Source organism: Pogoniulus pusillus, chromosome 16 (assembly GCF_015220805.1).
Source record: "Pogoniulus pusillus isolate bPogPus1 chromosome 16, bPogPus1.pri, whole genome shotgun sequence".
In the NCBI taxonomy this organism is placed as follows: Eukaryota; Metazoa; Chordata; class Aves; order Piciformes; family Lybiidae; genus Pogoniulus; species Pogoniulus pusillus.
The window spans coordinates 9,776,574-9,794,507 of NC_087279.1; the positions used below are offsets into that span (position 1 = coordinate 9,776,574).

The 17,934-nt window shown below is 36.8% G+C and overlaps 1 protein-coding gene across 11 annotated transcripts in view; it reads right to left on the reverse strand.

The window, feature by feature from the left end:
* Positions 1–1,190: 1,190 nt before the first annotated feature.
* Positions 1,191–17,934, reverse strand: part of ATP2B2 (ATPase plasma membrane Ca2+ transporting 2) — a 398,492-nt gene continuing 381,748 nt past the window's right edge. For 6 of the 11 annotated variants that reach the window (XM_064156366.1, XM_064156370.1, XM_064156373.1 and 3 more), the window contains one exon: positions 1,191–2,993. In XM_064156366.1, the coding sequence (XP_064012436.1) occupies positions 2,682–2,993 (312 nt within the window). In that variant the 3' untranslated portion in view covers positions 1,191–2,681. Of the gene's footprint in view, positions 2,994–8,601; positions 8,661–13,547; positions 13,720–17,934 lie in introns of all 11 variants that reach the window. The other 5 variants (XM_064156371.1, XM_064156374.1, XM_064156376.1 and 2 more) reach the window with 3 other exon arrangements.

The following is a 17,934-nucleotide window of genomic DNA, read 5'->3' on the forward strand; positions in this document are numbered from 1 at the left end:
CAGTTTTCAAGTCTGCAAATGGTACCTTAGGGAGGGGTAATCCTATGGGCAAGATGTAAAAAAAAAAATGAAACCAAGAAAAAATATGAAGAGTGTTTGAAAATAAAAAGGCAAACAGTCAGTGTTAAGATGCTGAAAATAAATTGTTCCAGTACTAATAGCTTCTTTAGATGTTCAAGTCCAAAGCTAGAGGCTTCCCTGTAAATAGATAACACTTTTTGTTTCTTCTGAATATGATATCCCAAATAGGCCATAGAAACCCAATACATGTTATACAAAGGTTAATCACCATATTTACAAAGCGAAGAACAATCCTGACTCAGTTTCAATCACTTTGTTGCTAGGAGTTAGCTAAAATTATTATGTTTTCATGCTAGCATTTTACTGTTAAGAACCGGGTCACACTATCTGTTGAAAAGAGAGCTGTATATGCTTCCAGAGACCTGTCCTGGTGTTGAGTGACAAGTTTGGATCAGATAGCAAACTAAGAGTTTGAGCCAAAAACATTCAAGCTTCTACACAAAAGTCCGGAAGCTGGCAATTGAAGCTGATTAGAGTTTTACCTGGCTGAATAGTCTTGATGCACCCTGAAAACATTTTTAGCCAGTTCAGTCTGCAGTTTGGCCATGAGTCTAATCTCTGTTGGGAGCGTTCTGGCTTGGTTTAGTTCTTGTGACTGCAGAGATTCACCACTGTATGAGCCAACTTTAAACTGTATGAGCCAACTTTAAGACAATCAGTAATACCTCAATAAATCAATGTATCGACCTAGTTTGAGAGTGTTTTGCAACACATCTGGCATAATCAATTGTGTAATTCAAAATATCTTTTGCACTGTACAGTTATGGAAAAGATTATATGCTGAAAAGTCTCCAAGCAAACTTTATATTAAATACAAAAATTATTTATGAAAAATCTGTGATCCACAAAGTGCTTAGCATTCAAGTGGTTGACATAGCAATTATATAAGCTCAGAAATTGCTGTTCTCAGGGCTGTTACCATCTTGAAAAAACATCTTTCACCCTCCATAATGCACATTTAAAAACTCGCTTTCTTTGTAGAAAGCTCAAGGTAAAATAAGGTATTACTTGTGACTACAGGAAGACAAGCTTGGTTAAAAAAGGAAAAATGAAACAAAACAAACAAACAAACAAACAAAAAGAAAAGAAAACCACACAGAGCACATCTCTATATACAATTCATAAAGTTTCATTCAGACTTAATAGTGCAGAAATTATAGTTTTCTTTTAAAAAATCCAAGCGACAGTCTACAGTGATTTTCATCCAAAATGCCAACAGCCCGTACCTTGTAAGTAGTATGGAAATAACTGCCTACATCACTAACTGAAAAAGATTAACACAATATATCACAATATTTCAACATTAGTTTTATCTCCAGATAGACAAACCAAATATAACTTATTTTAAATTATATTTATAAACTCAACTCAGTTTCATAGAATAGCTCTCTAAAGGTATCTTCTGGAAGCCACATTTAATGAATGAAATAGCTTCCATTATGGTATGCTGCACCAAAAGAAATTCAAGCAGATTACTAGAAGGGGAGTGAAATACAAGGGGGAGAGAAGAGAGAACCTGGTTATTTTAATTTTTATTTGAAACAAAGGAAGCCTGGTTTACCTCCCTGTATATATGATCACAATGCTACATCCAACATGTTATATTTTGGCTTCTTTTGTTATTTACTACCAGTATCTATACTACTAAAAAAAGAGAAAAAAAGAAAGCCAACAAAAACTCAGGCAGAAATCATCACATGGCTGTAATAAAATATCCAGAGTGTGATATTACAGATGTTTTTGATGAGCTGAGCTGAGCCATTTTTATACTACTTCGGCAGGAAGTGCTTTCTTAACCCTACAAATAGTTAAGGATATTATCTACAGGTTTGTAAACAAATTACATTCTTTTTAGGACATAAATAAGTTAAAATAGTCAGAGCAATTTGAGCAGAAACAAGGCAACATGCCAACAAAGAAACTTTATATATATATAACTATATATATATAGATAGATATATACATATATATAATTAATTATGTATATAATTATATGTATATATCTCTATATATAGTCTCATAAGTGTTTAAGTTCCTCTGTCCAACTGGTGCAAATCTACTGTGCAAGTTAAGCTTTGCAACTTCAAAAAAGTTATTTAAATTAATCTATACAATTGAGTCCATGCCACACAAGCATTTCAAAAAACTCACAGACCAGTGAATTGGATAAATAGCCTCAGAAAGAAGTCCTCTGCAGTTCCTGCTTAAGGAGGAAAAAAGAAAAAGAAAAAAAAAGGAAAAAAAGGAAAGAAAAAGAAAGAAAAAGAGAGAAAGAAGGGCCAGAAGTGTATAGTACATTCATGCAGGATATTTTTTTGTTTGTTTTTGTTTTTCAGAAAGGGAACAAGGTAGGGGGGGAGGGGTATGTAAATCAGCCATTCATTCCTTCCCCAAAACCATTGTGATCAACAATTCATTCACTTGTCTCAGAGTGAATAAGAGTTCAAACAGCTTTTCAGCCAGCAATGTTTTTAATATATATATTTATATATTTCGGTTGCTGCGGATTTTTTTACTTTACTTTACTTTAATTTTTTCTTTTTTCTTTTTTTTTTCTTTTTTTTTCTTTTTTTTTTTTTTTTTTGCAGTGACCTTTTCAGCTAAAGTGATGTCTCCAGGCTATGTATTGGGCTTCCTGGACTAGAAGAGGTAGCTGATTTACTTGTATCAGTTGTAAGATTTATTCCACTGTCGATAGCACTGTTGTTCTTGTTCAGCGAAGACGGTGGACTCGAGTTTTTCTTGAGAGCAGGGTCTTCTTCTAGGTCAGTGTCATCAATGAGTGGGATGTGGGGCTGGGAATCTTCTATCCTAAATTCAGGATGAGTCATAAAGTTGTGAATAGAGGTTCTAGATTCTGGTTTTTCTAAACCTTCATAGAGAGAGCTACGGAATGCCTTCACGACGCGGATCTGGGGGGGGAGAAAAGGAAAGAGGTGTCAGGGGTAGCACCTTGAAAGGGCCACATTGTGTTAGAGAACACTTTGTGAAAAATGTAGCATATGGTTAGGGCAGTGCAGGCAGCTGAAGTCCAAAGTCTCTGGATGTTATATGCATAAACGAGTGGCTCAGTTATGTGCATTTTGAATATCTGTACCAACTGCAATATTAAAATAAATCAGGTTTAAAGCCATCAAAGAACTGATGGGAAGTACTGGTTAAAGAAAGCGAACATCCACTCGTGTGGTACATCCCTAGTAAAAGACAAGCCATGTTAATTGTAATGCAAATGTCAAACCATGCATGTTGATAGTTTTGCAGTGAGTAAGTAGGAAGGCTTTTTTAATTAAAAAAAGTCTCTTTTGTATTGTTAAAAAAAAAACAACATTAAACGTAACATATCACACTTCACAAACAGAAAAGCACAGAACACAGACACAGTTGGATGGGTACGTATGAGACACACACAGGAGCCAAGTGTAAAAATTATAAGTAATATCAATGTTTTAAAGCAAAACCTAAATGAATGCAGCCAAGAGCACAAAAAGCCAAGCAGACAAAATACTAAAGCATAATCATGCTACCACGGGGAAAAATAAAAATTCACAGTTACCACGTGAACAGAGATAACTTGCACACAACAACTACACTTGGAAGCCTGGATAATGTGAACATAGTATTGTTGAACCAACTTTTATTTTTCCTTCATGCATATGTGAGGTAAACACTCGAGTATAGACCCACTGTTCTAGCCATTTAACTTTTTGGTATATATAGAACATGTAATAAAATAATGTATTGATTGTTGGGTTGAATTGAATTACATTGTTAAACAGCAAGCTTTTTCATTCTCTGTGGCTCAGTTGCAAAACTGTAAAGTTAAATGCTGGAAGTGACACAATTTATGCCATATATGCAGTGTTTTGACTAGGTCAGCTGACTTATGCCAGGGTCAAGCTAATGGCATGAACTACCTGACAGTAAGAATATAGGTGAAAATATACTCCAAAACTCAGCTCATTAGACTGTTAGGGACAGTTCCCAGTAGGAAATGAGAGGAATAGAGTGAGGAGCATTGTGGAATGGGGACATTAAACCCTCTGTGGGTGGGCAAAGGGAGGAATGCTGTCTATATCCCAGTGACCTGACAGTTCTTAAAAGAAGTGAAGGTTTGTGCTGGTTTACTGCTGAAAAAGACGTAACTTTTTGGAAGGGAGTGAGGGGGCAGAGAGGGAAAAACAGAATGGTAAAACGTGATCTGTTGGCGAATGTTTTATGGCTAAGTATGAGTTCTATCCTTCTACTTCCATGTAGTCCAATGAGTGAATTTTTAGGATTTCTTAGAGGAGAGACCAAAACAAAGGCAGAGGCAGAAAAGGTGCAAGCAGGCATTGTGAAAGCTTCTCCACACACATTTGAAATGGTTTGGTGGCTGGCATGTTTATCTTTTTACATGTAAATATGCTAAGCATTATTGGTTGGCCTAGTACATCACTGATTTGCAAAGCTTTAATTCCTCTTTCAGTTGGCAGACTGCATTTTAGTAATGGCATGGCATCACAGCAGTACAGCTGTGGGATATAGCTGATCCTACAGCTGGAGTTGCCGAACTTGTACAGAATATCAGCACATTTCAAAAAAAAGGCTGACTTGTATTTTCACTTCTTTGACCTTTGTCCTTGTTTATGTTATGAGGGCTGAAACACCTCTCCTATGGAGACAGACTGAGAGAGTTGGGGCTGTTCAATCTGGAGAGGAGAAGGCTCCAAGGAGAGCTTATTGTGGCCTTCCAGTTTCTGAAGGGGGCCTACAAGAAAGCTGGTGAATGACTCTTTAGGATGGTGGGTCATGACAGGACTGAGGGAAATGGAACAACACTGGAAGTGGGTAGATTCAGATTGGATGTGTCCTCATGAATGTGAGAAGACACTGGAACAGGTTGCCTAGGGAGGTGGTAGAAGCCCCATCGCTGGATGTTGTTAAGGCCAGGCTGGATGGGGCTCTGAGCAGCCTAGTGTGAGATGCCCCTGCCCATGGTAGAGGGGGTGGAGCTAGGTGATCCTTGAGGTCCCTTCAGGCCTGGCAATTCTACGATTCTATGTCCTCTACATTCAGATATTCATCACCTTTCAAAAATCCTAACAGTAGAAGTCAGTCACACCATCTCCAGATACCTGACCTTTGGTCAGTCCAAATACTCTCCCTTTTCTTTACACATATGCTTGGTAGCAGCAGAGCACAGTACAAAAGTATTTCCTGTGCCTGCTTATGTTCAAAACAAGAGGACAGTAGTGATACAGAACAGCTTGTCCAGATCTTAGGAAACTAGAAGGTGGTCAGAAGTTGGCAGAGGTGAAAGCCAGGAGGAAGAGAAGATTAGATTTTACACAATTATATAGTGTATCTAACACCTCTGACAGAGCACCTGGAATTACAAACCAGGCTTTTATGAGAGCTGAATCTGTCTGAGTTGTGCTGTGCTATGGTTCTGTGTAGTGAACAGACTGGAATAAGAGATTCATTTGCATTCATGAAGATAGGATTTGAACTCATGGAGAAAAGCTGACATGCTATTTCCCTCATGCCTTTGTATCTTGTATTTTAAAGTGCAAAGTAATTAGTCTGAACAATGACAAAAAGAATGTGTTTTGTCAAGGTAATCTTAAAAACATGTTACTATATTGTCCTGTTTTACACCAGGAAACTCTTTATAATAGGCTTAGCGTATGGGCTGATGTGGTGATATTTCCTGCACAGCTAGCTGTTATTTCTTATACTTACACAGAAATTATTAATAATCACTTTATCCAGCTGCAGCTGTTTGCTATATTTTATCGACTAATACAATCATCTAATTCCCTTGATTACATCCACTTCTTATTGCATACATTTAGATTCTATTTGCCAGATGGATTCCTTTTAATACAGGTAAAGTTAATCTTTACTTAAATAAAAAGTCTCACAATTTGATGTTTTGCTTGACCAGATCCAGCAGAATCCAACAACAGTACAGCTTCAATTGCACAAAGTGTATTTAAGCCTCTATAGGTTAGCATGGGAGGAAGTGATTTCAATTTATGAGGGTCCAAGTTCCATAGTAGGGAAAGAATCTATACTGCATTTAGTATTAAAATGTGGCACTTAATCTGCATTCAATACCAAAGTTTTAGTCAGACTAAGTAAGTGACAACACAACTGAGGGAAAACTACAGATTGGCATTGCATTTAAGCACTGATTATAAAAATGTGCCTGCCAGGCCCTGAGTTTGGTGCTCTGCAGTGACTGCTTGAACGACTAAGTTGCTGAAATAAAACACTCACTTAACATCTTTTGCTGAGTGTTTACACAACAATCTGAAGATACAGCTGCAGAATATACAATCAGCCAGCTGCATCACTTTGTGTGAAGATCTGTGGCACAGACTGTTCAAGTCTTGCAGGACCATTTAGGTGTTACTAGAATAGCTCCTGCTTGCTCATAGCAATTTTTACTGGAAATACTACTTAGAGCTACTTCAGAGGTCCTGATGCCTTGTCTTAAAATTTCTCTACAATTAAATTCCCTGGTCGGTTGTAAAGATTGCATATTTAGCTCAACATTGAGAGAACTGGGGTTGTTCAGCCTTGAGAAGAAGAGGCTCAGGGGAGATCTTACTGCTCTCTACATCTACCTGAAAGGAGGTTGTAGCCAGGCGGAAGTTGGTCTCTTCTCCCAGGCACCCAGTGACAGAACAAAGAGACACAGTCTCAAACTGCACCAGGACAGGTTTAGGCTGGACCTGAGGAAGAAGCTCTACATGAAAGGAGTGACTGGCATTGGAATGGGCTGCTCCAGGAGGTGGTGGAGTCACTGTCCCTGGAGGTGTTTAAGAGGCTGAATGAGGCACTTAGTGCCATGGTTTAGATAATTAGAAGGGTTAGATGATAGGCTGGACTCAATGATCCTAGAGGTCTTTTCCAACCTGGTTAATTCTGTGATTTGGAAGACAACTTTTTTTCTTCTCCTTTTTTTTTTTTTCTTTTTTTAGTGCCCCACCTCACTCAGTGGCAGAATTTTCTGCACCACAGTGTAATTCAGAATCTTGTCCATAGTCTATCCTCCACTGTACCCAATTATTGCGAACAAGAACAAAACTTGCTTCTTTTGTTATATTCATGGAAATAAAGGTAAAGGGTCTGCTGATTATAAAATCATAAAATGGTTTGGGTTGTATGAAACCTTAATGTAGTTCCAAACTTCATGCCATGGGCAGAGGCACGTCCTACTAGACCAGCTTGCTCATGGCCTAATCCAACCTGGCTTTGAATTCTTCTAGGCTTGGAGCCTCTATAACTCCTCTGGGCAACCTGTTCCAGTGCACTGCCACTCTAATAGGAAAGAATTTCTTCCTTTGATCTCCTCTTTTTCAGTTTGAGGCCATTACCCCTTGTTCTGTCACTCCATGCCTTTGTAAAAAGTCCCTCTCCAACTCTCCAGTATCCCGCTTAGAGTCCTGGAAGGTCTCTCTCCCTGTTAGTCTCTTCTCCAGACTTAACAACCCTAACTCACTCAGCCTGTTTTGATAGCGGAGGTATCCGATAGCTCTCAGATCATTTTTATGGCCTCCTCTGGACCTGTTCTAACATTTCCATGTATCTGGGGCTCTAGAGCTGTATGCAGTACTCCAGCTGGGGTCTCATGAGAGTAGAGGTAGAGAAACCCCTTCCTCAACTTGCTGCTCACACTGCTGAAGATGCAGGCCAGGATATGTTTGGTTTGGTTACAAAGGTGGTATTCTAATTTCTGTAGAACACTTGTATCATTTTTAGATAAGAACTGAAAAAATATTTATCCAGAGTTACATGGCCCAACAGCAACAAATTCTTTTAATGCATGCTTAAGTTCAAAATTTGAAGTAACAGCTGGTGTAAAAATGTTTAGGGGTTGGGCTGCAACAAAGCTCACATTACTGTTTTGAAGATAAAACAAGCAGATGAACTTCATATAATGTTGTTATGGTTGTACAGCATGTAAAAGCAGGGACATACCCATGATGGATAGAACCTATTTGGGTTATTATGAACTATGTAGAGTTCATGTAATGATATTTCTTTATGATACTGACAATGCCAAGGGAAGACAAACAGTGCGATACAGCTCCCTTTTCTCACAGTAATGGAGACAACAGAAAAAAAATGAACTGCTTTTGAACAAAAGACTGTGGGGACAACACTTCAGGACATTTTTGACATTGCTATAAGTTTCCACTTCTTTCTTCTCTGTAGCTGTAATAGAAAAAAACTCTTCAGTTTCATCCCACCTTGAAAGTCAGATTTATCATACTGCATCAGGCAAGAAAAATGAAAGAAATAGAATTTTAGATACTACGAATTTCTCCCATCAGAAGAAAAAGATGAAGTTCAGAATCTCACTCCCAAGTACAACAATCTAGGCAAAATACACAAGGCCTGTTAAGCATCAACAGATATATTATGGTTGGTAGTGTGTGGGCTTATACTCGAATGTTTACCTGGCTTCATATAAGCCAAGTATCTTGAGTTTGGTTCACATTCATTTCAGGCTCAAGGTTAAAGACTCACAACCTCTTTTTATTTCACTCTCTCCTGCTGAACCCTTTTGTCCAATGTTCTCTAGCCCTCTGGGAAAACAAACACATTTAATATTCAGACAGTAGAGAGTAGGGCACTGCAAAAGCAAATAAATTCAATACTGAAAGATCAGTTAGGTGATTAGTATAAAATTGTAAACAAGTGGTCAATTTTGCAAAGAGATGCCAACTCTTATGTGCAATGATACTATTCTACATTAAGACTATAGCTATACAAAGGTCAGGGACAGATCGGTCAAGTACTATTGCATATGTAAAGCTTTAAAATAGAAAGCATGTCTTGATTATATTTGGGAATTATTATTTTTGAATCCTCCAGTTCTAGGCAGCATCAGACTGTGTATCCACAGGAGGAGATATTGCATGTTTAGGAGTTGCCTGTAAATGTGGTGGCTAGTTTGTTTGGGATTGTATGAAGTAGAAGTACAGAAAAATCAAAGATAAAAGAATATTTTGTAAAACTAGACAAATTACAATTTCTAGGTTTCTCCTTTAAACAGATTCATTATATGACTTGTGCTACTCTCTTTCTTTATGAATGTGCAGTAAGGCCAGTAAGTGCTGCTGAAAACTCAAACCGCATGCAGCAAGAGGAAAATGGGATACCTACATATGCTTTGAAATCCTCAGGCCTGATTCTCATTTCACAAAAGGTTCCCATAGCTGTTAAACCACTGAGTTTTAGAGCATGAGATCAGAAACATACACAGGGCTTCCCTTTTACATACTGTATCTCATTTATTATAGAATTGTTGCAAAATTACAGTCTGACATTTTTTAATGAGATTACAACCCTCTGCAAGAATTTCTTTCTGTCTTAGGATTCTAAACCTGCTTGCCATGCTCAAAGTCCCCCAAGTTGAGGACTTGCATGTATATTTGGGCTTTAAATTAGTTTCCCTATAGGCAAGATATACAGAAGTTAAATTTGACCTTGCACATTATATCCCAGAGAGATTGCAGTAGTGGGATTTTATAACTAGTGGGAACATCTACTCTTTAGAGCAATATCTCTGTCTCTAGGTTAAGGATATTCCCAAAGGCTGCAATGTAATGTTCAATGTGGACCTCCTCTAGGTTCTGCTTGTTTGATTTCCTTGTATGCTAGTTGTACCATGCTGCCATGAAAAGCAACTGATATCTTCAATAAGGCTGGTATGCCCTCTTGGTCTGTGATCTGAACAGATCAACAATGGACAGCAATATTTGCCTTAATATTCAGGAAAAACAAAAATATATATTTTTAAGAAATAGGTTCTCATTTTTCTTTGTGAGAAAATATAATCCAGACTGAAGATTTTATCTTCAGTTTTAGTTGTACAGTCTGTTCAGTTGAATTACAATTACACTTATAGGAAATCATATACATAAGAAAAACAGAAAAGCAAAAGCTTCTGGAATAAGAAATATTTTTTCTTGATCCAAAGAATCTGATTCTCATACATCACAGATTAGAAACAGCTAAACTGAGCTCTCTTTTTAGAACTACCTAATTGTAAATGGACTGCATTATACATTAGAATGCAGCTTGCTGAATGTCTTATGTTGGTTTGGCACAATTGGCAGATGCTTATGCCCTTGTGCCACTCCACGGCAAATGTTGCACGTCTAAAGCTTCTACCTGTAAATGACAGTTTCTTAGCAAGTCTGATACATGTCGGCTAATTTTTAATCAAAAAGAGAACAAAGAAAGTTGTCTTTCCATATCCCTTAGCCCCATCTAAAATATGAACCAGTGCAAATATACAGCCTTAAGGGGGCTATGTTACTCTTTTGTTCGAAAATACTTTTTGAAAACAAATCAAACAATAACAACCCCCAGAATCTCGAGACCTGTGTAATGGACAAATACTAATTGTTTGGTAGGGGTTTATGCAGCTGCCATAAAATTTGTAGTCATCATTGTGTATTTTTCCCTATGTTACCCTTAGAAGTGGCTTACTTGAGACCACTGTTGCTAGAGTTAATATAACAAAAAGTTGTGATTTCTTTAAATACTTCTACAATCTCAGAAAAAAATGAAAGACCTCAAGAGAAAAAAGAAAAGGAACTTGCCAATACAGAAAATACATCAGTCTATGGGAGATTATGTTTAGGTGGGGTTTGTTTTAGTTTGTTTGTTGTTCTCTCAATGTGTCCCATACTTAACTTTTTAATATAAACTTTTATGAATGGAAGGAGGGGTTTTGGTAAGGGACCTGAAGTTTCTGCCTGCTTCCACTGGGGAACAATATTAACTGTATGTGTGAATAAGAGGAAAGAGGAAGAAAAAGTAGAAAGGAATATTAAATGTGCACCTTTCTCAGAAGATTTGAAACCATGCTATTTTTGTAGGGGTTACCTACTGTTAATATAAGCAACATCTGAGAACCAGATAGAAACAGATTAGGGTAAAGAATAACTTGCTTACTTTGTGTACAGTTAGATCTGCTCATCTTCTATCTCCTTTAAAAAGTGTAGTAGCAAAGGATTTAATTTGAGCCAAATTAAAAAAAAAAAAAAAAAGCTAACATTTTGTGTTCCTGAGCTTCAAAAGTAAATAAGATGCTTCATTGTCCCAATGGATCTGATTTTGCATTCCCAAAGTAAAACATAGGAAGATATTCATACAAAATACATATTCACCAAATCTGGCATGGGATCTGCCTATGCAACATTTTTCAGATCCTGAAAGAGAGGGAAAGACTTCAAAATAAGAGGCAGAATTATACTGTTATTCCCTGCCACCCCACAGGAAGAAGGTAATAATTAATGTTGAATTGATTCTGAGCAGCTAGGAGGAAGGAACTCAGTCCTGTCCCACCACACGTATTTAAAGCAAAGGAGCTGAGAAGCAGACCTAGATGTGCGTCTTGCAACTGAACTTTTATCAGAAAATATTAGTTCACAAAAACATACCTGATTTCTATGAAATTTGGACTAGGAAAAGCTTTCCAGATTCTGGGAGATGAACAATCAACTAAATACTCAATGAACAAATAAAACCCAAATTTGCTTTCTTTCCTTTTTCACTGTCATTTGTTAGTCTTTGCAGTAATGAATCAAAACTTTCCCTAAAGGTTATAATTTGAAGCACACACTGGTTTGATACTAAACAGATACTGTATTGCAGTAATCAAATACTAACAGTCCCAAATAATCACTTTGAAAGGCACAACCTCTTAATTGTCCTCTGCAGCGGAGATATGTATCTCTGGGTAGCTTAACAAATCAATTGTGTGGGTTTTATTTCACTGATAAATGTGGCTATAACTGATGAGCTCTGTAGAGCTGTTTTATTTTTCCAAATAAAGAGACATCAAGGACTGCAGCAGATTATGCTTTCTCCTATTAATTAACTTCAGCCCATAACCCTTTGTCAAGACACAAGACTATTCAATTCTTAGTTGTTTTGCTCAATGGAGAGAAGAGAGGGAAGATAAATTTTCTATTTTATTAGATCTATTCTTTCAGACTGCTGGCTACAAGACATTATTGAAACACTTAGCAGAATGAGCTGCTCTCTGTTTTCTGCTCAAATGTAGAAATGCTATTACTGGATGAAAGACTGATTTGTGAGCATTTTGTGTCCTGCTCAATGTGGAAATGAGGGAACTTGGGCTCTCACTTGTCAGAAGCAGGTTACACTGGCTGTGGCACAGCAGTGGCATGCAGCTCACTGATTCTTCTCTTGAATGTGGTGCTGCCCTAAAATGGTTAGTGCTGATGGAATGAAGGCTAGCAGACCAAAGTTCCCAAGAAAGGACAGGGAAAGATAGACATTTTCTCTGAGAAGCAACTGCCAGAATTGGAATCTTAATGGCTTTTTGAGTTCCTGGCAAAAGCAAAGCTTCTCCTTTGACTTCTAATTCCAACAAAGCTTCTAATGCATATCTAAATGCTTGTTATTCACATATTGAGGGTTTTTTTGCACTCCAACTGAATGGAAAGGTCAAGTTTCCTTTTATCTTGCAGGAGTGCTGCAATTTTATTTCCTTCTATTGTCTGTGTGTTTTCTCTGTCTGCCTCTCCTCTCCCTGTTGGCCAGCCAGACAAGATTGGTTTCTGTTTGATCAACTTTTCACTAAAGTAAGTGACAAACTTGTAAACTGAATTCCATACATTTTAATAGCCTTTTAGTGCAGGCTATGCAGTAAAAGTAGTAGTGACTTAACAATCCTTAAGTTTAAAAAAAATCCAGAATTACAAGAATTTATTCACATCACTACCTCTTCACTAGATGCTTTGTTTCCACCGAAAAGAAAGCTGTGCCAGGGTTTCAGTGGTTAGGAATCTGCTTCTTCTAAGAAAAAAATTACCACATTTATTTTGTTGTTTCAGTGCTGTCCTTTAATTTGTCTAGCTCTCTTTTTCCTTAACACTTGCCTCCCAGTGAGTTAGAGGTAGCCAATCTATTCCTTCACCATTCATGCAAATCTTAATTCCTTACCCTTGCATCATAGACTGGATCCCTATTTCCTTGTTCCTTCCCATACCCGTGATAATTAGAGTACATCTTTTCTTGGATCTGACTGACCTATATTACATACACTCCTCCAGATGGAATAATCTTCTATCTGACAATCTGTGCTGCTTAACATATTTGTAGAATAATTTGGCCTATCTATTTTATAAGCAGTAGAAAATAGAACCAATGAGCTTGAGAAAATATGGCAATGAATAAAATCAGAATCTCCATACACTGGATTAAAAAATTACTAGAAATTCCTGTACTAACTGTAAGCTAGGAAAGCTTCAAATGAATCATGGACGAGTATCTACTGTACACAAAGTAATCATGTTATGTGTTTCTGGGGGTGTGTAAAGTAATAAAAATAAAGGGATAAAATGAGAAAGGGCAAAGTAGCTTAGTCTCAAGTGACTGCTACATTAAGTTGGCATCTCTGTAGGTCTGATGCATTAAGAATACACACTCACGCCCAGCCGCAGCAGCAGATGTGCTGGTAGGAGAGGAAAGAGCATTGGATAACGATACGTGACTAGGGCTAGAAATATTGGTTACATCCTGGGTCTGGCTTGTGACGGAGGACTGTCTCCTTAGAGCCCCCTGAAAGGAAGTGCCACTCTTGAAAGTATTGACTACTTCGATCTGTAATGGAGGAAAGAATGAGACAAGTTGCTTAAAGTATGGACACAGTTGCATAACTGACAGGAATAATAACGAGAAACAACAAATCATTCGTAAACACAGTTTTACTTCAATTGAAATAAATATGTTTAACTGTTCCTTTCAATGCTTTTTTCAATAAGAAAAGATCCAAAATTTCTTCCTGGATAAAATGAAACAGCTCCATAGGAGGCAGTGGAGCTGCATCAGTTTAAACAACTAGATTTGAAATAGCAATCTTCAAAATTTAAACCATTTCTTATATATATGTAAATATAGTGGATAAATCTGGAATACTTGATATAACTAATCTCCACTTTTTTTTCCTACTGGGAATAAAATTACTTTGTTATTGTTTTCTGAGTGCCTTCCAGAGGGAGGAAAATTCAGACACATAATAGTAATTTTAGAGGAGAGTGCATCGACACTCAACCAAACCAAATGAACATTTAAAATATTCAAAATATTACTCCATTTTGTCTACAACAGGCTTGTCAGTATAGTAACTTGACGAAACAGAAACTGTTTCAATAGCTTATCTGACTTTTTCTCTATTGAAAGTTTGTATAGATTAAGCATAGTGATAATGAATATTGGTCTAACTACAGATTTTAAAAGATTCATGTTTTCTCTTCATCCAGAGCACATCAAACCACAGGGTTTTCCAATAACAAATATTTGGAACTGGATTGACTATATATTAAATAACACTACAATTTTCTACTTCTTATTTTCATATTTCTGTGGTTTGCACTGTTTGATATATCCACCCTGAATACTTTTATTCATCACCACAGAAGATGGGTTAAAAAAAGCATTTCAAAGCAGTCTTTGTAACCAGTAAAACCCAGTAAGAAAGCCAACTCTGTGTACAAATGTAAAGCCAGGGATTGGCAATAGACAATACCAAATAGTAAAAACATGCTACAAATCCCTGCACACCAAAATGTCCTCTTTGTAACACCAGTGCAACCACAACATGACAAAGCAGTAGTAGTTGTATCAATCAGAAGCATTTGAAGTAACCCAGTGTTAACCAGATCTGTATCTCACAACCCAGATTTCTGAAGACAGCAGTTAGGAGACGTAAAGTGCAATATTTATCCAGTAAAACAGCACACATCTTAGTGCGAGACCTTCAAATTTTCCAAGTTGAAAGCGCTATCGTAAATTGGCTAATAGCTTCTGCTGTGGTCAGTCTTAGGAATAAACAAATACATATGGCTTTATCTTTTATAGCATGGATATATCCTCTCTCGTAATACCATCTTTGGACATCATTGTTTTTATCCCTGCATGTTTTAGTAGGAATAATCATATCACAGCCAGCTGTAAAAAGGATCAAAGGTTACTGCTGTAAAGTTGTCACATTGAACTTTTACTATACAGACATGAAGCAGCTGATTTGCTCACTGACCCAGTGTTGGAGAGTCCTCTTTACAACATCCATTTCAGTATGTATCGTACTAAACAGTCATTACAACATTCTACAGCTTTGCTCTCAGCATTTTCTGCAGCAGACTTATTTTTAATTACTTGGACAATACAAATACCACACTACAAAAATGCAGCATGAGGTCAGTTCATTTATGGAATAGGGTACAAGTGAATCATTAGCTAAGGCTCACATTAGCACCTAGAAAAAAACATATGCCTTGACCCACTGGTTATATATGAAGGTATATTAAATACTCACTTGAAATGTTCCATGTACAAAAGCAGAATTAAATACAGATCTTGAATTTTCAAGATCTAATACAGGCGACAGAGCTCTCTTTAAAACAGATCATTCGAAAAAGATTGTAAAGACCCTTACTGACAGTAGGAAGTGTGTATCACCACAGAAAGCACAGATGACAAATGCTAAATCAAAGGGCATTTCTAGATGTATAAGTGTTTTCCTAATAAACTGAAAGATCTTGTATAAGAGTGAAGTGATAAGGAAGACCTGTATTCAATAGTTTCTCCATCGAAAAAGAATTACAGGTGTGTGATTTGATCATTCTAAGAACGTAACTACAGATCACCATGGATATAATTCATGAGTATGAGAACTTCTCTAGAATCTTAAAAGCTGAACAGGCTATACACTGCCTGAAGCTCAGAAACGAGAAGAACCTGGCCTAGTTTTTCTTCCAAAAGCAGAAATCAGCAAAGAAGAAAGAGTTCATAGAAATAATAAGTAAAAAAACAATGTATTTTAAATGAAGATTTTTAATTTAAAAACTAATGCATTTATTTAGGACAATTCAAGTTGCTAAAAAGGAGAAAGTGAAAGATGGTGATGAAAAGTTTGATCGGTGTCCAAACTATATGATGGAATCATGATTTGATAATAGGTCTTCACAGGTAGAGAAAAAACACTGTCCTACAATTGAAGCTTATTTGTAAGGTCAGAATTTTTCACACCTCTCTCTTTTTTCTGTATATTTTATACTCTTGAAGATCTATATTTATGAGACATGCACAGCTAATAAAAATATCAGTTATTAGCACTTTTAAAGCTCAACAATATCTTATACTAGCAGAAAGGTTCTGGCAGAACAAACTTTTTTCTGACGCCTAATATAGAACAGATCATCGGCAAGCACTTCTGTTGTCATTAATATTAAAAGATCCAGGTCTCATTCACCTCATGTCCAACCAGATATATATATTTTGTTTATTTTTTAATAACCTTTCTGCATTAAATAATCCAGTTTCCATTCCACTGTGTTGTACTCTGTGGAAAGCCATAAAATAAGGTGGTAACATTAAATCCAATTTCAAAACCACTTGCAGGAGTGACTTTCATTGCTATAGGGCTTGCACTGCTTTAAGAAAAAATGTTTAATTCAGAAAGGGAAAAGAAGTGCAGTACAGCATGTCTATGTATTTTTTTAGTATCTGAAGAGGAAGAAGCTGTTCCCAGTAGTAGTTAACATGGCACCTGTGTAATTTTCAGTATTGCTTTTATTCTCAGAGCATTTCGAGACAGCTATTTCCCAGCTTAAGCATATAGAGCAAACTGAATTACAGACAAATGAAGCAGATGAGGAAAGAAGCAAGCCTGATGGTGCAAATATCTGTCACGTAGCTTGGAAAGATTTCTAATCTCCACACTTTAAGAATTTTTCCATAATCAAATGTGGGGTGGCTAGAGAAGTTTTACTGTATGCAATTAAAAAGATGCAAGGATTTTTGGTTGTCACTGTGATTAGGCAGTTCTGCCTGAGGATGAACTTGCTGAATCTTCCAATGGCTATTAGATCTGCCAAGATTGTATGATCAGTCCTGTCTCCTCTTTGAGAATTAAATATTTGTGAGAACTGGCACAAAAGCTTGTAAAGAAAATGCGGAATGCTATCAGAATTTGAAAAGTCCTGGGCTTTATGCAATTTAAGACCACTTAAAGATCTTACTGAAAGTTGTCTAAGATGAATCATCTGTGAAACTTCCTATGTTAGTAGTCTTCTGAGAGAGCTACCCAGTAAGGAAAAAATCTTCCATTCAGAGAAGAACATTCATCTATCCAGAGAAGCCCTATATTATATTTACAAGACAACAAAATATCTGAATGAACAAAAGCACACAAAGGGGAGGAAAAAAATCCCAAAACACAGCAGTAGACAGCCATTGTCTTTGACTTAGTTATGTATATTTTCCATACATCTTTCTTTAAAGTAAATTTGTGCATGTCTTCACAGAAATACATTCAATATTTCAGAATGAAGAATCAGCAGTGGAAATTCTTTCTTTGGCCTTAGAACCCTGTGCTTTAGGAAAGGCCACGAAAAACTAAAACATATCTTTAGTACAGCAAAGGTTTTGTCAGCTTGGATGAGTTTTACTGGAGCATTGCAAGGGAGATCTATCAGTTCTGTTTAAAAGAAAGGCAACACAAAAACCCCAAAACAAAAGCAAAAATGCAACTCAAACAATCTCTCTTTGATTCTTTATGACTGTTTTAGAAATGAAGACTTCTGTTGAGTGCTGCAACTACCTGTCTAGTGACGACTGAATAGAAAATAAGCAAAAATTGAGATAATCTAATACACAGCACAAGTGATGGTGGAAACAGATCCTGTTAGGATTTGAATGATCAATCTAGTCATGGGAGAGTCTAGAGTTTATTCCTAATCTTACTGTCATCCTCTTACATATATAAAGTGAGGGGATGCTCTACCTTCTTCTTCCGCATCTCCAGAAGTGCATTAG